Consider the following 25,141-nt stretch of genomic DNA (forward strand, 5'->3'; position numbering starts at 1 on the left):
GGCAGAGCAGCACCCACCCTACTACCCATGAAAGTGGTGAAATACCGGGTTTTGTTAGGGTCTGCTGTGGGCACTGCGCTAGTTGCTCCTTTCTCAGGGGGCTGGGAAGGAATTTTCCCCTCACTCCCAGATTGGCCAAGGTGAAGGTTTTTTTTTTCCGCGTCCCCACAGCAGTTCAGGCAGGCTTTGATGTCGCAACTTGTTATACAAACTTGGGGCAGATGTCCAGTGCAGGTACTCCATAGGGAAGGGGTACAGTGATCAGATAAAATGAATTGGTAAAGGTTTAAAGGAGGCATTCTCTAAAGGAGTGAAAACAAGGGGACTGAGGGCTCCTACAACTGGTAGGGCAGGGAGCCAGCACCCCCTCCCCTTAACCCTTATTCAAGGGGAGGATAGTGAGGTCCCAGCAGTGGGTTGGCTGGGAACCAGGATAGGTAAGAGAGAGTGCTGTCGGACCCAAGTATATATTGAAATGATTATGGAATTACCAACACTATACAATTTTATCTGCCAGGTACTCCCAGATATGTAAGAATAAAGTTGTGGCCTAATTAAACCACATCCAGTGTCTCCTGTACTTATAGGCAGACAATGGAGCTCCACAAAGTTACATCATACAAGGATCTGGCCTATTAATGTTTAGATTATTCTTTAAACAGGTGCTCTGAATTGACATATTAAATTCATTGTCACTTTTTTTTTTTTTTTTGGTACACCGGGGCATTAACTCCCAGCCCTTGGCCAAAATCCAGCTTGGATAATTACATTCTACCTAAATACATCCTGGAGTTTCAACTGTATACTATATTCATCTTCTCTTCCCTTCCCCTATTGTGTGTGTGCACTGTAAAACAGCTGCCCAAAGAGCTTTTCCAAACACTCCTGCAAACAAAATTCACTTTGCACAAATGTTCATGGGAATGCAAACAAAAATCGGGTGCCAGCATGACTAAACTGAAAAGCCATTCAGAATTTGTGAAAATATTTGCATATAATTTCCCTCCACTATTTGCTCAGTTCTAGTTCTTACTTTCCTAATCTCCCTTCAAAATCAACAGAAGTTTAGCCTGAGTAAGGACTGAATCTGAGGACTGAGAAGTGAATAGAGGCTTTTGGATTTGGCCTGTAGCTTTAAATCATTTAAATCACTTATGTACTGTAAAAAAGCACATTGCATGTAAACCTTCCTCATTGTTTTTACTAAACTTTTATACAATGCTGTAACTTTACAAGTCTATAGAAAGAAATATTCCATGCCTCTAAAGAGTTGGTAATTCCACCACAGCAAATGATCATATCAACTGAATGAACTTTCATGGTCAGAACTCGAGTTAAATGCCCTTAGCTAGCCTTGATTCAAGCAAACTCATTCTCTTTGTCCCCAATAAATGTAACATATTTGGCAAGTTTCAACATTCCCTGTTTTGTTCAGAAATAGATGTAGTAAACAGCCTTCCTGCCAGTGATGCATATCTCAGTGTTGCCCAAATGAAGCTGTTTTCAGTCCAAGGAGAAGTGTAAGGAACTCGACAAATGCTGAGACAAAACATTGGAACTATCTACTATGTTGTAGGTACGTGTAAAGGGGGAATGAAAGGGTCTGATCTAGTAAGGTGCTGAGCACCCTCAATTCCTGTTGACTTCAGTAGGGGTGCTCAGCAACTGACTGGATCAAATTGCAAAATTAGCATAGCTGTGCCCCTAAAGTGTAGGGAGGGTCCCCTCTCAATGACTAATGATTGTAATGGCACTCAAAAGGTGTATCAAGCTCCCTGACCTTGTGAGATTACAAATACATTTTGGACATGATTGAACAAGGAAGTAACCACATGGTGAGGTTGGAAGGATGGACAGGGCAATATTGCACACCACAGTGGGACAAAAGTTTTTGGTTCTGATGAAATAAATGGACAAAAGTAATAAACAGAATGCTAGTTAACATGTTTCTTCGGCTTCAAGGAAGAAGTTGGTTATCAAGCAGGATTTAAAAGAGGAGGGGCTAGAGGCTTTCTGGACTAGCTTAGGAAGGACCTTCCATGCAGAGAGGTCAGTGCAGAAAGAAGAACTAACACATCCATGGGGAAAGTGGACAAGTGGTTTGCTGAGGCTGGCATCATTGGCAGAGCAGAGACAGTTGGGGGTGGGAGGAACGTGATGAGAGAAAAGGTTGGATAAGCAAGGGAAGAGTATTTAGGGCCCTAAAGGCAATGACATGAAATCTGAAAGTGATTCAGTGGAAACGGAGGAGACAGTGGATTCAAAGAGGGAGGAGTCATGGGCAAACCAATGAGAAGTGGAAATTATCTTAGTTGCAAGATTCGGCACGGACCGGATGCTCATGTGGGTGTCTCTAGTTACTGTTCTCCCTCTCTAAATGAGGCAGACTCCTCTGTTAATGAAAAGCATTATGCATGTGTGACTCAAGGCCTACATTTCTGAGAGGACAGCTGCAGTGAGGAGAAATAGGAATGGAGGTGGGAAAGCTATCTAAAGCAGTGGTGGACAAACTCTGGCCCGTAGGCCGGATCCAGCCATCCAGGGCTTTGGATCCGGCCTGTAGGATTGCCCCCCAATGGAGCCATGGGCCCCGCGCTGCTCTCAGCAGCAGTCCCTGGCCCTTGCCTCCAGGCACCACCCCCTGCAGCTTCCAATGGCTGGGAACGGGGAACCATGGCCAATGGGAGCTTCGGGGGAGATACCTGGAAGCACAGCACGGGCAGCGCAAGCAGAACCCTCCGTCCCCCTTCTCCCAGGGGCCGCAGCACTTCCCGGAGCGGAGCGGTGCAGGGCCGGGGCAGGCAGGGAGCCTGCCCTGGCCCCGATGTGTGCTGCTGCCAACCTGGAGCCTGAACCCCTCCTGCACCCAACCCCCTTACTCCCTGCCTTAAGCACCCTGCCTGCACTGTGCACCCCAACTCCCTGCCCTGAGCCCCCTCATACACCCCACACCTCCTGCACCCCAACCTCCTGCCCTGAGCCCCCGCTGCACCCCATACCCCTCCTGCATCCCTGCCCTGAACACCCTCATGCACTCCGCACACCTCCTGCACCCCAACCTCCTGCTCTCAGCCCCCTCATACACCCCACACCCCTCTGCCCTAATCCCTTGCCCTGAGCCCCTTCCTGCACACCGCACCCCCTCCCACACCCTGTCCTCTCTCCCACACCCCAACCCCCTGCCTCAGCCCTGCATGCAATTTCCCCACCCAGATGTGGCCCTCAGCCCAAAAAGTTTGCCCACCTCTGTTCTAAAGTCATTTCAGAAATGCACAAACATTGGTGTCTGGAAGGCTCTGAAGAATTTAAGTATTGTAGCAGTCTCCTCTCAGGAGATGTTGTGTGTGTGAGTGTGTCAGTGTGAGTGATAAGGCTTGTCTACAGAGTGGGGTAACGTGCTGTACAGGGGTGTGATTTATAAATCAATTGAAGTGCAGCATGTTAATGTTGTCTGTGTAGACCAGGTTGGTGCGCACTGAATATTTCCTAATGTGCTTTAGCATAGTGTTGTTTGAAACTATGTTAAACCACACTAGGGAACATTTAGTACACACAAACTGGATCTCCACAGACCAATTAATGTGCAGCACATTAGTGTACTTTAGAAACCACACCCCCAAAGTGCTCATTACTCAACCATATAAACAAGCCCAGAGAGAGAGAGACCCAAGAGAAGACAGGATAGTTAGGCAGAACATAAAGCAAGGGTAGGAGAAAATGAGAACAGTTCAAAACTGGGTAATGCAGCCTTCTTCTATAGACTAAAAATTTTAAACTATGTTCAAACTGTGCTGGATAGAAAAGGGTCTGTCTCAATCATGGTGCCAGTTAGAGCTGCTTGAGTTATTCAGTCCAAATAATGAACCCATCACATTCCGGCATTTTTCTTCCAAAAATTATTTGCAAATAAATATTCTTATTATTTGATCCACTGCAAACATTTTTAATAATGATTAATTCTACCATTTCCCATCCTCCCCATCCTCAAATTAATTGCATTTCATTATTCCACCATCTCTAGTTCTTAATTTTGTTTAGCATTTTGGTAGAGAGATAATAATGTAGATGTGCTCACCTCCTTTTGCCACAGTTAGTGAGACACTCATCTCCAAAAATCATATAGGGTTTAGGTTCGTGCTAGTGTGGACTGGGATTTGGATGAAAAAGTTACTAAGCAACAACTGGTAAGGGGCAGGCAGAGAAAGCAAGGTCTGCAGACATAGTAGATATCATTGCAGTGCCTCTTAAAGCTGGCAAGAGCATGCTAATGATCTGATTTTCAAAATTAGTAAAGGAAAATCTCACCAGAGATTTTGCCGATTAATCTTCTCGTACAATTATGTAATGTGTAGAAAACACTGTAATTGGTGTCTTTGTGTGTCGGGGGGGGAGGGACGGGGGAAGAGGATCCAGTTCCTGCATATTCCTTGACTGCTATGGCGGGCCCCAAAAGCTGTAAGACTCAGAGAAGTGTCTCTTGATAAGGGGACCCAGGATTTAAGGTCTAGAAGTCTAGTCTAATCACTCAGGCTTAGTTGTGGGAGGTTGTGTTCAGCCCACGTTAAGTGAGGAACCTCCACAATATAATCTTTAAAATACAGCAGAAATCCTGACAACTTCCCTTTCCCTCCAAAATGTCCCAATGTTTTCTCTTATTTTTGTTCAGTTTCTCTTAGTTCACCTTATAAGCTATGGTAAGAAATATAACCTCAGATAACATGATATAATGTAGGATGAGTTACCATGAGGACAGGTCAGAATTTAAATGAAAACACCCTTACTTTGGCAAGCGCGATGAAGCTGAGTATCCAACAGCTGACATATTTTGCTGCATCTAATGAGCCATCAGACGACCCCTCAAAATAATGGGTCTCTATGTGAGGCAAAAAGCAAGCAATGCATGTACCATGGTGCCTCACCATCCATTCTGGCACCAGTAGCTTTTTCAAGACTAAGTTGTGCTAGTGCAGTGTTTCTCAAACTGAGGTCGCTGTTTGTGTAGGGAAAGCCCCGGGCGGGCTGGGCTGGTTTGTTTACCTGCCCCGTCCACAGGTCCGGCCGATTGTGGCTCCCACTGGCCGCAATTCGCCGCTGCAGGCCAATGGGAGCTGCTGTAAGTGGTGGCCAGTACGTCCCTCGGCCTGCACCGCTTCCAGCAGCTCCCATTGGCCTGGAGCAGCAAACCGTGGCCATTGGGAGCCACGATCCGCTGGACCTGCGGATGGGGCAGGTAAACAAACCAGCCCAGCCCGTCAGGGGCTTTCCCTACACAAGCAGCAACCCCAGTTTGAGAAACACTGTGCTAGTGTTTCATACCACTGATGATTCCAAATGACTGTGGAGAAGGATGGGGAAGCAGAGAAGGTAAGAGAGGAAGATGCTGTCTGAAGGTACGGCTACACTTGCAAGTGCAGAGCGCTGCCGCGGGAGCGCTCCCGCGGCAGCACTTTGAAGTGCGAGTGTGGTCGCAGCACCAGCGCTGGGAGAGAGCTCTCCCAGTGCTGCACGTACTCCACCTTCCCGTGGGGATTAGCTTACAGTGCTGGGAGCCCCACTCCCAGCGCTGCAGCACTGTTTACACTGAGGCTTTACAGCATTGTATCTTGCTGTGCTCAGGGGGGTGTTTTTTTCACACCCTTGAGCGAGAAAGTTGCAGCGCTGTAAAGCGCCAGTGTAGCCAAGACCTGAGTTAGTATTTAGATCCTCTCTGACTGGACAGATTTTTACTGGCTTCCCCACATATAGGAGGAACCTGCTGTTGAACAAAATGGGAAACCACAATGACAATTGCTGTGGGAAGGGGGGAAAAAAAGAACCAACCTCCCAAGTCAACTTTATCACATAGGGGATTGATTTGTAAATTGTTGAAAATTATGGAGTCATGTTGTTCTCTCAGTGGCGTAAATCAACAGAGCTCAGGAATTAGACTGGATTTATACTGGGATAACACAATAGGATTGGCACCAGAAGGCCAGATTTCGCAGGATATTAGTAAAATCTATTTTAGTCAATGGGAATTACTCACATCCTACTGGTGGAAGAATCAGGGTCCATGAAGATTATAATCTATTCTTTATAGTTTTAAAATTTTGTTACATTTCTCTTACTGTTCCCCCACCAACCCACTATTCTGCACTTGCTCTTAAATGTACACCCACAGATGCCTCCATAAGTCTGGAGGTGAACTGTGCTCATAAAATAAATGGTAGCTGCACTGAACAGGATGTGACTATGCTTTCTCCCTAGGTGGCTTTTTTTGAATATTTCCAGCACTACTTGCATGAAAAATGTGGTGGATGAATCATCAGTTCATTTCTCTTTGACCAAAATCCATTCTTCTGAGCATTTAGTTCCCACCTGCCACACAAACCTCACAATCCCATCAGTTTGCTCCATTGCCTTCCCATCTCATTTATTACACACTTAATACAATGGTCAAGCCTCTTCCTTTACCCAGGACAACCTTTGTAGAAAGACTTCTAATTTACCAGTCACTGGTGGTTCCCACTCAGGGGAAGTGGAAGGTTTTACATTTGCTCTGGAGTTGACAGACTTTTCTCTCCCTCACCACTTCCAAAATAAAAATGAGGTAAGCACTTTTTTTATTATACAGTTTTTTAACAGGAATATTTAAGGATGAGACACAGATGATTGGCTACATCTGCCCCATACTACTCAAGTAATCCATATTGTGTGACAAACTCTTTATAAAGGATTCCAGAATACTCACAGCATACTTACTCCACATACAGGATGGTTTCTCATGAAGTGCTAATATTTATGCTTATTATTTGCATTATGATAGCACAGGCTTCTGATTGCAACTGGTGTGCCATTATTGTGCTAGGCACTGTATTTACATGTCCCTGCCCCAAAGAGTTCATAATTTAAATAGATTGTAACACAAGACGGGAGAAAGGAGGTGTTATTAATCCCATTTTGCAGATGAGAAACCAAGGCACAGAGGGCCTCATCTGAAGTCTACTGAAGCCAGTGCGAGTCTTCCCCTTGACTCTGAAGTAAGTAAGGCAATTCATGTGCTTAACGTTGTGCAGCTGCTTAAAAACCTTGCTGAACTGATTTCAATGAGAGTTGGTGCTTTTGAAAATTCCATTAGGTGCCTACCTGAATCTACAGGTGCCTAAATACCTTTAAAAATCTGGCCCCAACTGACATGTCCAAGATCATCCAGGCAGTCTGTGGCAGAGCTGGCTATGAGACCCAGCTCTCCTGAGGCACAGGTCAAAACCCTCACCACAGCCTTCCTTTCTGGATTTTAATTTTTGTGACCACACAAAAGAAATATTGTGGCATTCTCAAAAAGTGGACCTGGCTCCTAGGCCCTCTACAAACACAATCATACACTGGGATTTTAGAATTATTGCTGGCAGTGTTACATTTTTCAATAAGGCAGCTGTGCTAAAAACCTGTGTTAAACACACATATATTTTTAGAGCAGCATTGCAAAGCTGTCATACAGATTGATCAGCCAGGCACAAATCCTACTCGCCTGCTGTTTACCATCAGGGTGGATGGTGAAAATAATCCTGTTATTTTCACTTGCCTGTCATGAAACAGGTACTCCCCTGAGCAAGTGGGTTCAGACTGCTGTACAGGATTTCAATACATTAGTATGTCAGTCACAACCCCTAAGTCCCAAAGCTCCACACTTCTTCTCTCAGCCACTGCCTTCCCCTGTACACATGCATACACACAATTTGGGTGCTTGAGTCCCACTTTATGAAACCAGCAGCTTGCATGATTAGATGAGACTACACCTTTTATTGAACATATTAAATGTACCTGATAAACTGCCCAGAGCATCTTCATTTTCCAAAATCCCTCTTTGCTTGGTCCCTCGTAGTTCACTTTTGGATTTCCAAATGAGCTTTACCATCCTGATCATCTCAGGCAACTCGCAGGCTAGAGTCCCCGGCTGATAGCTGGGCAGGCTGCCCATGGGAAAGGGCATTGGCTCTTCCCCTGTCCTCCACAGCCTGCCCAGCTCTGTTGAATTAAAAAACCTGTCTAGCACAGGCATCCTGTCCTGTGCTCTCCAGAAAGGGCTGCTCCTGCTATTGGACTAGGGACACACTTTTTAGCCAGACACAAATGAAAATAATAAAAATGGGCCCCCACAACTAAGGAAAAGGCTTCTGCAGCCTCACTGCCTCTTGACAAACGCCGCGAAGAGATGTGCTTTCCAAGGGTTCCCACTGGTGAGTGAGCTGAAGCAGTTACTGTACTTCTTCCTCCTCAGAGATTAAGATATAGATGCATTTTTTTTTCCACTCACCCTCTGTCTCAGGCTCCAAGTTACAACACCTAATTAATCCCAGGCTACAGCTGGAACATCAGCCAAAAAAAAAAAAACTGTGGGGGGGAGAGAAGCCAGTGAGGTATTTTCTTTTCCTCCCTTTTTCTCTTCTTATTTTTTTGTTTGCTTGCTTGCTTGTTTGTTTGTTTTCAGGAATTGTGACCCTACTGCAAAATGCTGAAATGAGCAGGGGAGGAACATTTTCATCTACAGGTTTGTTATCAGGAGCTATCAGGTAAACAGCTGCTGGTTTATTTAAAAAAAAAGAGCTTCACCAGATCATGCCCTGCAGTCTAAAGCAGCCCTCAGCAAACAGAGAGAAGCTTGAGCAGCCCAGCAGAACCAGTTCACAGCTGCCTCTCGCTGGCTAGACTGGCAGAAGGCCATCACTCCTTTCCACTAATGACCGCATTATGATGAAGATATTAAGAAGGCTGTTTGAATTTATCTACACAGTAATGGAATTAAGCAGGCTTCCTGCCCACCCACCTCCGTCTTCTTCCTCCTTTCTGTCATTTGTTTCTCAGCAAACCCAAAGGGAGTTTGGCCTATTAGTCAAATCCCTTTGTAACCTTAGCTGCCCTTCAGCTGCAAGGGAAATAACATTGATTCACATTCCAAAGCTAACTGTGAAAGAAGTGAATCAGGAAAGCGGGAAGATCTGCATTCACAAGTCTGATGCTGTTGTGTAATCTTAACAAACAGCTCTGGTTTTAAATTTCATTTTTGAAGAAAAATAATCATAAAAGAAAGAATGGAATGCCAGGGCTTGACTTGCAAGGGAAATTAAGTTGTTGAAATTCCACTTTTCCATGGGAGGTCCCACTGTGGACATATTATTTTGGCTGCTAGGTGCAAGGCTCCATCTGACTGAAGGAATAAGTTCATGTGAGGACATTAACTGGTGGCTAGCGATCACTCACTGATTGTACACAGAAGACAATTATTATCGCCAACCTTTAAAGACAAAACAAAAGATGCCTGGTGTCTGCTCTGAACAGCTCTGTCCCACACAGAAATGGGGTGGGGTATTGCAGCTGTAGCACTTTCACTAGCAAATGGAGTTACTGGGACATTTTTAAACATGTCTGAGCATTGTTTGTTAGACAGCTGTTAGAACAATCCCTTCTTCTCCCTTTTGCTTCACATTCCCAAGTAGCAGGACCCTTTATTTTGTCTGGCATTTTCATTGTTCTGATACAGTCTGCATTCTCAATCTATATTCCTTTTAGTGCTGGGTTATCATTCAGCCTTGGTGCTTGTTTAGGGGTGCAGGAAGGAACTGATGGCATGGAGTCAGTTTACTGTACTATCCACTTTTTTATTTTGAATAAAACCACAGAAAGTTCACTTAACAGGAATTTTAACATGCATTTTAATTTTTCCTCTTATCCATAGATAATAGACTTACTCTTTCCTGGTTAAATTCAGTGTCCTGTTTCTTTTCCAGATGGAAAAATAAACTGGCAAACAAACAGGTTCTTCCTTTTTTTTTTTGGAGGGGGGGCGGGAAGGGTCGGAATCCAAGTGAATGAATTGAAAGTTAACATCCTTAAGTATAAAAAACAGAATGCATAAGTTTTTCCTTGTTATGCCAACATCAACAGGAGCAGCATGATACTTCCACTGTTCTAGCATCCTTTGCCATGTTTACTTTTCTGTTCCCACTTCAGACTAGAGACAGCAATGTTCTTCAAAAATATGGTTATTTTTAATGTGGGTTGTGGTGCTGTATTATTAGCATATTTGTTGAATATGATATACTAGTCAGTGCTTTTAGGTAGCCCTGGTTTGAAAAAAGTGAAGTGCTCCCTAAGTGTTATACCATTGTTGTTGTAATGTTATTTTGCAGGAGCGCTTAGCATCAGGATATCCTGACCCTTGGAACAAATGGGTTAAGAACAAAGAAAACAAATAGATGTAATATACCACAAGCACTGACACATTCATAGAACACAGGGCTGCACTTCCATGACAAGGACGAGTGTTATTGTTTTATCCCAACTTGAAATAATTTCAATAGCTTTATTTTGATTGTTTCATGTTGTTTTTCTATTATTGGAGCAAGTCACTGAAGCTTCTTAAAGGAACAATGTTTCTGTTAAGGAGGAGTGAACTGGTTTAACTAAAGTAAGAAATGACCCAGACTATTGCCTAATGTGCAAATTAAACCCAGGCTGATTTTTTAAAAAAAAATTCTGAGATACAAAAATGTTCAGTTAACTTTTTCCCAATTATTATTTTTCTTTTTTGTTCACCTCTTCACCTCCTGGTCCCAGCTGGAACAAGAAGCAGAAGTGCCAAAGTACTGTGAAAGAAAGACTGTCCCTGTGGTATTTCCAGCTTGGTGGGAAACAGAAAGTACCAGAAATCAAGAAAGCTGGTCCAGCTCAATATTTGTAGACCAAAGAAGTCTGGATAGCTTGAGATAAGCATCTGAACATTTAGGTGCTTAAACAAACCATACATCCAACCTGAATCACCAAACTTTCTGTGGTCTGCCTACCACTGCTTTCTTCTTCTAGTTTTTCAAGAGCTGGTCTTGCTTTTTGCATCCTCAAAATTGGGGGTTGCAAATTTGTGTCTGCATTGCAGGCAGCTGTGTACCTAATTTGTGAATGGAATCAAATAGATAGAATTCAAATGACCTTCGTTCTTTTTGTAGTTATTTGCACCTGCAATTTTTCAGATGGGGGTGGAGGGGAGGGGAAGGAGAGAGAAGGCCTAGTGAAAATCAGGTTGAAAATCTGACCTGTTGTCATGTCAACTACTTTATTTTAAAAGTACCATATATATAATAGCTGTAACACACACAAGACATACTACTTCTAGGGAAACTAGGGCATGTAAAACCTGCTGCTCTTGGCAGAATGTAGTTCTTTCTAGGTGCCACTGGTCAGTTTGAGGGTCACTGTTTGGACTCCCAAAAATAATGCACTTTTTGAAGATCTTTGCTTTGCCTGAATTAAGATAGCTGGGAATTAATACTGGCAAGTCAGGCCAAAATCAGTGGTTCAATAGCTAATACTGACAAAGGTACTGGATAAGCTGCATCTCCCCAGTTGTCCTTAGAGCTGGCAAAAATCTTTGACCAAGGCTCTTTTTGGCAAAAAATGCAGATTTGGTGACACTGAAACACTTTGCAAATTTGCATCAATTTTGCTAAACAAATTGTAAAAAAAATTTGAAATGTTTCATTTTGTTAGTTATGAAAGGAAATGTTTCTATTTGAAATGACTTTTCATTTAAAAATTTCCTTTAATGTTATTTTTAAAACGTTAACAAATGCCCAAAATTTAAACAAAATGTTTTGTTTGACCTGAAACAATTTTTTTTTCAGAACTGCCAGTGAACCAAAAAATATTCAGCTTTAGTCCTGGCAGTACCACAAATGGATATTCACATACAAGACTGAAATGGGGACACAGTCCTGGAATACAAGTGTGTTTGATGAGAAACTTATTGCATTCTGTTTCTGAACTGCACCTTGAGAATCTACATTTTACAGAATGATAAGTGTAGGTTTTAACTGAACAGGTGCCTCAAAATTAACTGGAATGCAGAGTTTATTCATCCTACTTGACAAAAGGTTTTGGTTGTGGCTGACTGACATTTCTTTTGGCTTCTTTATCATAAGAAAGGGGCCAGCTTGCTCAGAGCTGCTGAAGAGGAATGTTTATAATGAGATAATGTTCTTCCAAACCCATGAATCATCAAAAAATCTTCTTCAGCACTAGCTTGAGAGGTTTTATGTCAGGGGGTCACAGCCTCAATTGGTGTCAATTGTCATAGATCCATTGATTTCAATTAAGATATAATGATTTTCACAAGTTGGGGGGGCTGACCCCAAGACAGTATATTTCACCCCACTCAGGAAAAATGAGCATCACAAATGCACGATGAATGCAAAACACAGAGAAACGTGCCCAACCATTTGTTACCGAATTTTTTTTAAAAAATCACTGAACAAGCTCAGCTCACCTAAAACTTTCCTGCTTCCATATCAGTGTGGGCCAGATTTTAAACAAACCACAGAATAAAGATGGGTCATTTGCTGTTGCTGCTAAATGTACTACTTTATCGCTCTGAGTAAAAGAAGGTTAAGCAATTACAATATAAATATCATAGCTTTGGCCCCAACACCTCTTTAGCAACAAATAGATGAAATGAGTCAGTTCTGAAAACCTGACAAGGCAGTGTGCATTTTCACAGATAGGCATGAGAATTGAAAAAGGCTCGAGGAAAAGAAGGGAGGGGGGGAAGGGAAGAGAATAAGCTGACAGATTCATGGCTTGTGTTTCGCAATTAGTATCTCTTAAAAAGTTTTACTTGTTTGCTTATTCCTTTTAAACTATGTAGTAAGGGCAGCAGCAGCAGAACTGCATGCCAGATGGTAGAGTAAGTGCCTTGTGTGTATCTTTATAGTCTATTGCAGCCTGCATGGGCTTCATTAACCCAGTGCTCTGGTTTTCATTGCAAGTTTCTCTCTCTCCTTCTTTCTCTTCTGTCCTTCAAAGTGCGGTGGGGTGCAGGGGAAGGGGAGGAATGCGGGGGGTGGTGGTGGAAGAGAGCGAAAGAATGAAGCCAGGGTTTAAGCTGGCATTGAACTTCTCTCTTGGCTCTCAGCTGCCATGGCCAGTGCCAAATCTACTGTCTCCAACAGCTCTCCCACAACAAATCAGTCCAGGCACACAAAAGCTGTAAAGTAATGTTGAATAAAGACACCCTCCCCCCCGCGCCCACCCTAAGCCTCGTTCCCCAGAGATGACCTCCTCCTGCTCCCCAGTACCGTAAGTGATAGTGAAACCTCCAATCTGCAGCTTTGTTGAAGGCTTCCTCAGCATTCAGCTGTCTTTGGCCATTTGTGTCAATAGAACAAAATGAGAAGTCCAATAGCCTTTTTCCTGTTCTTTCTTTCCTGCTGCTGCTTGGAAAGGGGGACTCCTTCCTTGGTGTATACATGTAAACAAAACCAAAACCCAGACTGATTAGGATTGGAAGTGACCTCCAGTGGGTCATCTAATCCAGTGGTTCTCAACCAGGGGTATGTGTCCTCCTGAGGGTACACAGAGGTCTTCTGTGGGTACTTCAACTCATCTAGATATTTGCCTAGTTTTACAACAGGTTATATAAAAAGCACTAGCGAAGTCAGTACAAACTAAAATGCCATACAGACAACAACTTGTTTATACTGCTCTCTATACTATACACTGAAATGTAAGTACAGTATTTATATTGCAATTTATTTATTTTATAATTATATGGTAAAAATGAGAATGTAAGCAGTATTTCAGTAATCGTGTGCTGTGACACTTGTATTTTTATGTCTGATTTTGTAAGCAAGTAGTTTTTAATTGAGGTGAAACTTAGGGGTACACGAGAAATCAGACTTCCGAAAAGGGTACAGTAGTCTGGAAAAGTTGAGACCCACTGATCTAATCCACCTCACTACACCTTGGCTGATTTAGTTATTCTTAAACATTCCCAAACAGTTGTCTTGACACAGCTGATGACTTTTATTATCTGTTTATACTATACGTGATATCTTGAACATGTAAAAAAAAACCAAACAGCCAAGGTTTTCAAAAGTGACTAGTGATTTCAGGTGCCCCAATTTTTGGAGGTCCAACTTGAGACACCTTAAAAGGAGCCTGATTTTCAGAAAGTATTTAGCGCCCATCCTCTGAAAATCAAGACCCTTGAAAGTATCTCACGTTGGGCCCCCAAAATAGAGTCACCCCAAATCACTAGTAACTTTTGAAAAACTTGCCGTTGTCCCTGCCTTGAGGGTCCTTAATTCATGAAGATGCAATAAATGGGATAATTGTCCAACATCAAGAATGAGTGGAGATAGCATGTGTATGTGGCACTGACCGTAGAAAGCTACATGGAACTGGGTGTTAAGGGAAAAGGAGTGATCTGCAGATGGAGGAAGGCACTTGGCATATGTGATGAGAGAAAGTTCTGCGTGTGTGCAGCGGCTTGAAAAGAAAGACAAGAAACCAAAAACGGGAGCTGGTGAAGGATGCACATAGGAGAGAAGAGTGACATATAGATGATGTGTGGAAGATCAAAGAAGACATGTAGGCAGGCAGACTTGCGCATAGCCTTGAAGGTGAGGTTTCCCAATCACCCTTGACAGCTTGTTCCATTGATTTAACAACTTGCACTGCTTTTCCGAGTATTTAACTTACATTTTTCCTGCTACAGTTTAAGCACATTACTTCTTATCTATCCTTACTGACTAATACGAATAATTGCTCCCAATCCTCCGTATTGTTATTTCTTGATTATTTATGAACACCTCTTTACTTATAGGTTCACAGAGTTTAAAGCCAGAAGGGACCATTGGATCATCTAGTCTGATCTGTATTTCACAGGCCATTAAATTTCATCCAGATACCCATATTAAGCCCAATAACTTGAGTTAGACTAAAGCAGTTCAGTCCTCAAGAGACTAAACTATTGTGTGCTACAGCCAGGGAATAGAAGAGACCGAGGTGTCACTTATTTGTGGACAGCTATTATGTGTCTCTTCTAGACTGAACATGCCCATCTCTGTTAACTTTTCCTTATAGCATCCCATTTTTTCCAATGCTCCTGTCACTTTTATTGCTTTCCCCATCCAATTTGTCTGTCCAATTTTTTCCCAAGATGTGGGATATCTCCATTTCTGGCAACTGCACTTGTATTTCCCTCTCATGGTCCAGATTCCTGGGTCCTCAGCCATCACCTCTCTTGGACAGAGACCCACGTCTCTTTCTCTCCTGACCCTGGGTATTTTCAGGTTGCACAGTTTCCTGTTTACACTGTGAATTCCCCAGCAATGCACACTGCCTCAGCCGGCCTGCTTTGCTTTCCTTCCTCAGAGGCTCTAAATAATGAAATTTTCATGGTTAGGTTATCAAACAGTTCTTCCTAAGCAAGCACAGGTATTCTTAAGGTAAAAGCATTACAGAGAAAACATATAAACGCCCACCCCCCTTACACACATACTAGTAAGCTCACCAGAGCCCAACTCCAACAAGAGCTCTGGCAGGTGAACAGTTCTTGAAATTTCACCAACCCCTGTGGCTACAAGTTAATAACTCCTTAGGTTCAGAACAAGAACACTCATGAGTCTGTGAGTTAGTCCTTTGTGGCCTTTGGACCTTTTGATCCTGGGAAAAGGCAATTTGTAGACAGAAGTCCTCTCCCCAGGCTGAAGCTTCAAAAGACCAGGTGTTGAGGTGGGCATTTGCATTCTCCTCCTCCCAAATATTTCCAAGAAAACTTGCTCAATTAACTTACATTCTTGTCTTAGCCCATTGTTTAAAAGAGTCCTTTGAAAATCATAGCACTTCCCAAGGTCCACATTAGGTCAAGTCTTCTACTTATATATAATCCCAAAATAACACTTAAACATTTGCATTTTTAATATGAGTTCCTAAGATTATTAAACGTAATTCAATAAGATTTAAATTAATTCAGTGAAGTTTGACCATGATATTGCAGGAAATTGCCATGCCTGCCACTTGGGGCTCAGAACTGAACTCAATTTTCCAAGTGAGGCCCAACTGGAATCTGGAGGTTGTTCCTACTCTCAACAGTTATGATTTTTTGTGCTCCATGCCACTGACATAAATTAAACCATTGTTGTTTGCAGTGTTGTAGCTGTGGTGGTCCCAGCATATCAGAGAGATAAGGTGGGTGAGGGAATACCTTTTATTGAGCCAACTTCTGTTGGTGAGAGAGACCAGCATTTGAGCTCGTACAGAGCGGAAGACCGGAAGAAGATCTCTGTGTAAATGTGAAAGCTTGGCTCTTCAACAGAACTTGGTCCAATAAAAGCCATTCCCTCACCCATCTTGTCTCTTTATGAATTAAATTATATATATATGAGCTCCTAAGATACTTAAACTTAATTCAATAAGATTTAACTTATATAAATATTAGGGCTGTGAAATGATTTTAAAAAATTGTGTTTAATTGCAGTTTTAATCACACTGTTAAACAATAATAGAATGCCATTTATTTAAATATTTTGGATGTTTTCTACATTTTCAAATATATTGATTACAATTACAACACAATACCAGGTGTACAGTGTTCACTTTATATTATTTTTTATTACAAATATTTGCACCATAAAAAAGATAAATAAAAGAAAATATTTCAGTTCACCTCATACAACTACTATGGTGCAACTCCTTTATTACAAAAGTGCAACTTACAAATGTAGATTTTTTTTTTAATATAACTTCTCTCAAAAATAAAACATCATCAAACTTTAGAGCAGTGTTTCTCAAACTTTTTGTGCTGGTGACCCCATTTTGGGCTTAAAAAAAGTGGGAACCCCCCTCCCACTAGAAAATTGTGATCCCCTACCTTCAGGCCCATGGGGTTTGGGACTTCAGCCCTCTCTTGGGGCAGGGTGCTCCAGCCTTCAGCCCCTCCATGGGACTCTGGCCTTCAGCTCCCCCACTGCCTCCGGAGCTCCAGACTTCAGTCCCCCTCAGGTCTCCAGCCTTCAGCCCACCCTTAGGGTGTGGGACTGCAGACTTCAGCCCCCCTCAGGGCTCCAGGCCTCAGCTCCCCTGCTGCCCTCAGAGCTCTTGGGCTCAGGGCTCCAGCCTCCCTGCTGCCTGTGAGGCTTGGGGCTCCAGTCCCCTGCTGCCTCTAGAGTGGAATTAATGTGTTAAAAACTAATGTGTTAATTGTGCTGTGAATTAATCCTTAATTGACAGTCTTAGTGCAAAGTGAAAGGTCATGGGGACTTATCAGTCGGAAGTGATAGAGGAAGATTAAGACCTAGGTGTTGATGACTACGAGCTGCCAATGTGATGCAGCTGTGAAAAAGGCTAATTCAATCCTAGGATGCATCAGGCAAGGTATTTCAGAGATAGGGAAGTGTTATTACCATTGTACAAGCCACAGCTGAGACCTCATCTGTAATACTAGGTGCAAATCTGGTCCTCCATGTTTAACAAAGATGATTTCAAATTGGAACAGGTTCAGAGAAGGGCTGCTAGGATGATCAGAGTAATGGAGAAACTGCCTTACAAGAGGAGACTTCAGGTTCTTGGCTTGTTTAGCCTTACAAAACAAAGGCTGAGGGAAAGTATGATTGCTCTCTATAAATACGTTCGAGGAATAAACATCAGGGAGAGAGATGCTATTTAAATTAAGGGGCCAGTGGTAGTACAAGAACAAATGGATATAAACTGGCCATCAACAAGTTTAGGCTTGAAGTTAGATAAAAGTTTCTAACCATTAGAGAAGTGAAGTTCTGGAACAGCCTTCCAAGGGGAGTAGTGGGGGCAAAAAAATTAACTTGTTTCAAGACTGAGCTTGATAAGTAGGGCTGTCAAGCGATTAAAAAAGTAAGTTGCGATTAATCACAGTTTTGATCGTACTAGATAAAAAGACGATTATGTATAGTGATTGCAAGGCTAAGTTCCAATACCATTGAAGTACTTCAAATCTGCAGTACCACCTACATGCTAAACATGCTTTTACCTCCAGTTCTTGTGGTACAGATAACCCATCAACAGCAAATGAATCGCACCAGCCGTGACAGAGTATGTTTACAGAGTTTCAGGATTGCTACAAACCGATGGATCAAACAAAGTACAACATCTTAACCAGTGCTATTACTAAGTGGATAGCTATGGACTGCACAGCACTCAACATTGTAAACAACAGAGGGCTGAGAGATGTTATTCAAAGTGCATCTTCCAATTAGTCATCCATCTTGCCCTCCCGAGGAACCACTGCATCACGAATACATGACCTATATCACAACAAGAAGACTACGAAGTTGGAGCTTCTGAAAAAAATGTGCTAGCTGTTGCTTTGACTAGGATCACTGGACATCCTTGAGGAATGACAGCTATCTTGGAGTCACGGCACACCTGACTGATGATGCGTGGACACTGCAGTTATCTGCTTTAATAGTAATGCATACTGAAGAGAGATATTACGCTGAAACTCATGTAGAACATTTCTTGGATGTTGTGAAAGAACAGAATATTCAGGAAAAGGTAGCAACAATTAGTCCTAACTGCAATCAAAACTGCAATTAACTGTAATTACTTTGTTTTGAGTCAATCGCCGAGTTAACTGCAATTAATTGACAGCCCTAATACATCTATATCTATATAGCTATATGTCGATCTCTATAAATAGATATAGATATATACACACAGATATGCACAAGGAAAACGGAGGCAAACATCTGTTTTTAAATACATTTTCCTCTCAATGTGCATTATGTATATACCCAAATTCAGCCACCCCACCTTGTGCTGCAACTGAGCCAGATTTCACAATCTAAACAGAGTTAGGCTTGGTCAGTACTTGGACAGAGGACCTCCAAGAAACAACCATCTATCCATATTTGGGGCACAGGGTTATGTTTTAATCAGTCTTTGAATGCATGTTCAGCTGGTGCAACATCTTGTGACTGCCTCAGTCAAGACTAGTGAGATGAACCTCTACTAAGAATAATGCAATTCATTGTCTATTACCTTTTTCTGGGTGCAGCACCACTTAATAGAGGATCTCATTTAAGGTGAGCACCATACTGCGGGATGTCCAAAATCTAGCCAGAGGAGACAGACCGTATTATTCTATGGGTCCAGGATGCAACTCCAAATGAACAAGGACCTTTCTATTGACTTCAATGAGCACTGGACTAGGCTCCTGGGGAGAAGGTTTTTGGAATGGACGCAAGAAGATTATTTGAGTTCAAGAGGATGAGGCACTGAATCTCTTGCTTCACTACCCACAGAGATTGCACATTTGATGATTAACAATTTGTACTACTAGCAAAACAAAAATGCCTGTGGTAAAGGAATAAACAGAACTTCAGAACAAATTGGAAACAGTGAGGTTATGTAATTTTTCCATTGCCTGCTTTGGAAAATTAAGAAAAGGTCAGCATGGTGACTTTGGTGCTTAGATTCTCCCACAGTAGGTGGGGAAACTATATGCACATAGGAAAGGAAATGGTAGGGACAACAGGTAAGAAAGAGTGGCAGGTTGCAAGTGCACACAGACATAATTGGGAGTGATTTACATGCGAGAGGCTGACTGTGAACAGTCCAGGAGTGGAAGCAACAACAGAAAAGCAATGTAAAGGGCACCCCAGGTTAGAGGTGACACAGCTACTCACTAGTCTAGATTGTACTCTAGGTATGACATAGTTGGATACTCTGTGTTTTTGCACACATGTAGAGAGTAGGGCAGGGTAACTCAGAATCAGAAAAGTCTAGAACTTGTTCAGTAACTGTTCTGAGGCTCTACAGGAAGTTTTCATTGTGGGCAACCCACATGGCAGGTACTATCCTAATTATCTTCTGACTGCTGAGTCAGTTGGGGTGGGGGGGAAGAGGGGAAGGGTACAGATACAAGAGTTAAAACAGCCCTGTGGACTCAATAGCTAATTATAGAGTCACAGAATCTTAGGACAGGAAGGGATCTTGAGAGGTCTTCTAGCCCAGTCCCTGCACTCATGGCAGGACTAATTATCATCTAGACCATTCCAGACAGGTGTTTGTCCAACCTGCTCTTAAAAACCTCCAATGGCGGAGATTCTACAACCTTCCTAGGCAAGTTATTCCAGTGCTTAACCACCTTGACAGTTAGGATCTTTTTCCTAATGTCCAACCTAAACCGCCCCTGCTGCAATTTAAGGCCTATCTGATCCTCATAGGTTAATGAGAACAATTTTTCTCCTGCCTCCTTGTAATGACCTTTCATGTACATGAAAACCGCTGTCATGTTCCCTCTCAGTCTTCTCTTCTCCAGACTAAACCAATCCAGTTTTTTCAATCTTCCCTTATAGGTAATGTTTTCTAGGCCTTTAATCATTTTTGTTGCTCTTCTCTGGACTTCCTCCAATTTGTCCACATCTTTCCTGAAATGAGGCACCCAGAACTGGACACAAAACTCCAGTTGAGCCTAATCAGCGCACAGTAGAGTGGAAGAATACATCCCAGAATTATGTTTGCTTTTTTTTTGAAACACTATTGACTCATATTTAGCTTGTAATCCACTATGGCTCACAGATCCCTTTCTGCAGTACTCCTTTCCAGGCAGTCATTTCCCATTTTGTATGTGTGTAACTGATTCTTCCTTCCTAAGTGGAGTACTTTGCATTTGTCCTTATTGAATTTCATCCTATTTACTTCAGACTATTTCTCCAGTTTGTCCAAATCATTTTGAATTTTAATCCTATCCTCCAAAGCGCTTGCAACCCCTCCCAGCTTGGTAGCATCTGCAAACTTTGTAAGTGTACTCTCTATGCCATTATCTAAATCAGTGATGAAGATATTGAACAGAAGCAGACCCAGAACCGATCCCTCTAGGACCCCACTTGATATGCCCTTCCAGCTTGACTAGGAACCACTGATAACTACTCTCTAGGAATGGTTTTCCAACCAGTTATGCACCCATCTTACAATAGCTCCATCTAGGCTGGAATTCCCTAGTTTGTTTATGAGAAGGTCATGTGAGACACTATCAAAAGCCTTAGTAAACTTAAGATATACCACATCTACCACTTCCCCCAATCCTCAAGGCTTGTTACTCTGTGAAAGAAAGCTATTAGGTTGGTTTGACACAATTTGTTCTTGACAAATCCATGCTGACTGTTACTTATCACCTTATTAGCTTTTAGGAGTTTGCAAATTAATTGCTTAATTATTTGCTCCATTATCTTTCCAGGTACTGAAGTTAAGCTGATTGGTCTGTAATTCACTGGGTTGATCTTCTTCTCTTTTATAGATTGGCACTACATTTGCCCTTTTCCAGTCCTCTGGGATCTCTCCCATTTTCTTGACTTTTCTAAGTTAATTGCTAGTGGGTCAGATATTGCCTCATCCAGCTCCTCGAGTATTCTAGGATGTATTACGTCAGGCCCTGGTAACTTGAAGGCATCTAACTTGTTAAAGTCATTTTTAATTTGTTCTTTCCCTATTTTATTCTCTGATTCTATCTCACTTTCACTGACATTCACTGTTAGACATCCAATTGCTATTAATCTTTTTGGTGAAAACAGAAACAAAAAAGTCATTTAGCACTTCTGCCATTTCCACATTTTCTGTTATTGTTTGTTCCTCCTCAATGAGTAACGCAGGAGTAAGAGATGTGTTTGCTGTGAGCAATGGGTCCCGATCCCTGAACCACGCCGGACAGAGGTGAGTGCTATTGTAGCTTTATTTATTATGGAAGCATCCCACTAGGATAGTGTTGGTCCACTTCAGCGTGTTTTATGGATCTAGAAGGAAACCTGGGAGGAGCATTTGACACTTCTAGTGGCTACAGAGTCTGTGGAAATTACATTTAGCTACCAGTTAATTGCTGTAAATGGAGATTCTGTCTCAGCTACAGAGAAAGAACAGGCAGCACTTAGGGACATGGGAGTTTGTGAATTCTTGTCTGACTTAGCTGGGCTGAAGGGGAAAAGATGGTGCCTATAAAGTGAGAGCTTAGAGGGCAACTCTACACTGCAATAAAAAAGCCACATAGCTGAGTCTCAGAGCCTCTGTCAATCGATCCAGGCTTGAGGGGTTCAGGCTGCAGGGCTAAAAATAGCAGTGTAGACGTTCAGACTTTGAGACTCATCCCGGGCTCTGCAGCCCAAGCCTGAATGTTTACACTGCATTTTTTAGCTCCACAGCCTGAGTCTTGCAAGCCTGAATTAGCTGACCCAGGCCAGCCATGGCTGTGCCACAGATCTTTTATTGAAGTGTAGACATACTCACAGAGATCCAGGAAGCTGATATTTTATATGCTGATCCCAAACACTGCACCACTTTGGATACAGGCTGCAGATTTCTGTTTTACCAGCAACTGAGAGGATGAGCTAGGTGTTAATCCGAGGGCTGGAATGCTCCTAGCTGTGGAGCTCCACACTGTTTGTTTGCTGATCAGGTTCTGAAGTGTGTGGAAAAGAACTGAGATGCTCCCATTCTTCTCAAGCTCTAAGCAGCCCAGGTCACGCACCCTGTGGCCACACTATAAAGACTAAGAAATCATCTCAGGGATGATCGGAAGGGAGTGTGTTCTGATGTGTGTGCTAATGTATAGAAAATGTTACATTGAAGCCTTACATTTGAATGTTTTTAATAGAAGCAAAAGGGGGAAGCCTGTATAAGGAACACCAGTAGTTCTACTGTCTGATAGCTTTTGTTTAAAAGTTATACAGAGTATTCCAAATACTATTTACATTATTTTATACTATTCACAATGTGTTTTGTGTTAATTAAATATTTGTTTTACTAAGAAAGTGCATGATGGTCTCTCTTTGAAATGGACTGGGGACTATTAACATCTATTTTTCAGGGTTTTACAAACAAGAACCCCAAAGTTTAACTCTGTGTAATGCTTTCTGAAAAGCCAGAACCCGACCTGCGCTTTAGCAAAGAGTTAAGCTGAGGTGCAGGAAGAAGGGGAGTGATTGCACTGCACCTTAAGTGGGGGGAGTGAGGGGTGTTGTCTGGCTTGCTGGAGGAAGGAGTATATCCAGGGGTGAAAGTAAGGTGGTACGGGCTGGTACGGTGTGCTGGTAAAAAGTAGCGGTGAGTACCGGCCCACACTACTGACTTTAAAGTGCTGCTGCGGCAGTGCTTTAAGGACCCTGCTTAAAGCAAGGCAGCCGATGAGGCGGTGCAAAAGGGGCAGTGACGACCCGGCAGTGCCGCTGATGGGGGGCGCAAAAGGGGCAGGGATGTTAAAGTGCTGCCGTGGCAGGGCTTTAATATCATTGCCTCTTTTGCCTCCATGGTGGCTGATGAGGGGGGACAAAAGATGTAGCTGCCCTGGGGCCATGATTTAAAAGGGCCCGGGGCTCCAGCAGCTGCTGCTGTGGCTGGAGTCCCGGGCCCTTTAAATCGCCGCTGGAGCCCTGGGCTGGCTGGGGTATGCTGACCCCAGTCCCGCCCCTTCCGCCTGAGGCCCTGCACCTTCGGGGGCGGGGGCATAGCTGGCCCTATACTGGTAAGAGCTCAGTTTTACTTTCACCCTTGAATATATCACTGTAAGGGTACGGTTGAGAGAGAGGCACAGATGCTGCATGGTGATGATGACCCTCTCTCAGGGACCTTCCCCACAGTGGGTTAAGATGAGTAGGGAAGCGAGTTAAGCAATGATGGTGTAACTCATTATGCCAGAATGGGGTGGTTGTCCAGTGCAGGAACGCTATAGGAAAGGGAGACAGTTGGATAAATGGCTTGGTAAAGGAATTAAAGGAGGTGTTTTTTAAACGAGTGAAATGGGGCTGGGAGGGAGTCCAGGGCTCCTATAGCTGGCATGGCAGGGAGTCAATCCCCTTCCTTTATAGCTCACCTTACCCCTCATTTGAGGAGAGGGATGATAAGGTTCCAGCAATGGGTTGGCTGGGGACTAGGATGGAAAAAGGAGGGGCTGGCAGAAGCCCCTGGCTAGATATTGAAATGATCATGGAGTTACCTGTTCTGTACACCTTTTATCTGCCAGGTATTCTCAGACATCTAATAATAAAGTTGCATCCTGGTTAAATCATATCCAGTGTCTCCTGTCTTTTTTTCAGTATAGCCAGACAATGTATAGTTATACTGCATTTTGCCTCAGCATCTCCCGTCCCGGTTATATAAGCATATGCATAATCTCATTGAAGTGAATATGATTACTAATGTGCTTAAAATTAGGCATATAGTTAAACACCTTGCTGAATGAGGGCCGAAATGTCTAACAATTATGAAGGCAAAACTGACAGACATGATTTGCTGCACTCCAAATGTATTTCCTGTTTCAGCTGCTACTTACCCTGATCAGTAGGTGGTAGTGGCTGATTTGCCTAGAGCAAGCCTCTGCTGCTAGCTCCATTCCTAGCACTCCTGGCACATGGAAAGGAGTCTGCAAATGTTAATACATCTTTTCCACATTTTTAAAGCTAGAAAAATAATGGGAAGAGTCTAAAATAGTTTATATCATATTCTAGAACTTTGGCTGACCAGAAGATATTTGGTGTCACTCCTGCCATTGGCAGTAGTAAGTCTAAGTAATGCCGTTGACAAAAAAATGGGCCAAAGATGCCCTTAGTATTACATATCTTCTGGAGCAGACAGTGTGGAGATTGGCTGTGAACTCAGAAAGATCTTTTACTTATTCCCTTCAGGATGATAAACAGTGTGTATCTAGAATGTTGGCAAATTAGGTGATCTCTGGCTTAACATTCTTTCCTAGAAAGCAAAGTACAGCAACAGTAAATGGGGCATGAATACTGTAATAACTGTAGGGAAGTTCATTCGCTTGGAAATGAGATAACTTCAGACGTTACAAAGAGCTGATTACTTAATCTTTCTTTTCACCTTTGAAAACAAGACAAAATAATCCTGTCCCTTGAATAGAAGCATTGTTTAAAATGAAATGCCTTTCTTTGACATTACAGCTGAACATTTTTCCTAAGTTTTAAAATATTTAGAATGCTTCACTTCCTAAATCTGCACTTCCTAAATCTGCTCACTGTCTTGAATTTATATTTGCTGACTTTACCAATTTAGGGTGAAATTCAACCCCATACAGAGCCCATTTATGCCAAGTTTGAGAGTTTAGATGGGTCTTTAGTGACAGACAGGCCTCATGCTGGCCCTCTGCACAAGGACAGTTTTCTCCCAAAGAGAAAAAATGAATTTCTGTTTGCAATGCAGGAGCCAATAAGGCTATAATAGACTGAACTGGATTCTATTCTGCCTTTTGCATCATCAGTAAAACTGTCAGACAAATTCTGATTTCTGAATTTTTGTATTGGTGTTGAAGTAAAGAGCAGGGAGAACCCAGCTTTAATTTCAGATCCCAGAT

At 42.7% G+C, this 25,141-nt stretch overlaps 1 protein-coding gene across 4 annotated transcripts in view; it reads right to left on the reverse strand.

The window, feature by feature from the left end:
• Window positions 1–25,141, reverse strand: part of PDE7B (phosphodiesterase 7B) — a 708,282-nt gene that overhangs the window by 550,940 nt on the left and 132,201 nt on the right. For 2 of the 4 annotated variants that reach the window (XR_007773895.1, XM_050949718.1), the window contains exon 1: window positions 7,804–8,200. The exons of the other annotated variants lie outside the window; for them this stretch is intronic. Coding sequence is in view for 1 of the 2 variants with exons in the window: in XM_050949718.1 (XP_050805675.1) it covers window positions 7,804–8,041 (238 nt within the window). In the remaining variant the exon portion in view is untranslated. Of the gene's footprint in view, window positions 1–7,803; window positions 8,201–25,141 lie in introns of those variants that run through there. 4 annotated transcript variants of the gene reach the window in all.

The sequence above is a fragment of the Gopherus flavomarginatus genome, chromosome 4 (assembly GCF_025201925.1).
Source record: "Gopherus flavomarginatus isolate rGopFla2 chromosome 4, rGopFla2.mat.asm, whole genome shotgun sequence".
Classification (NCBI taxonomy): Eukaryota; Metazoa; Chordata; order Testudines; family Testudinidae; genus Gopherus; species Gopherus flavomarginatus.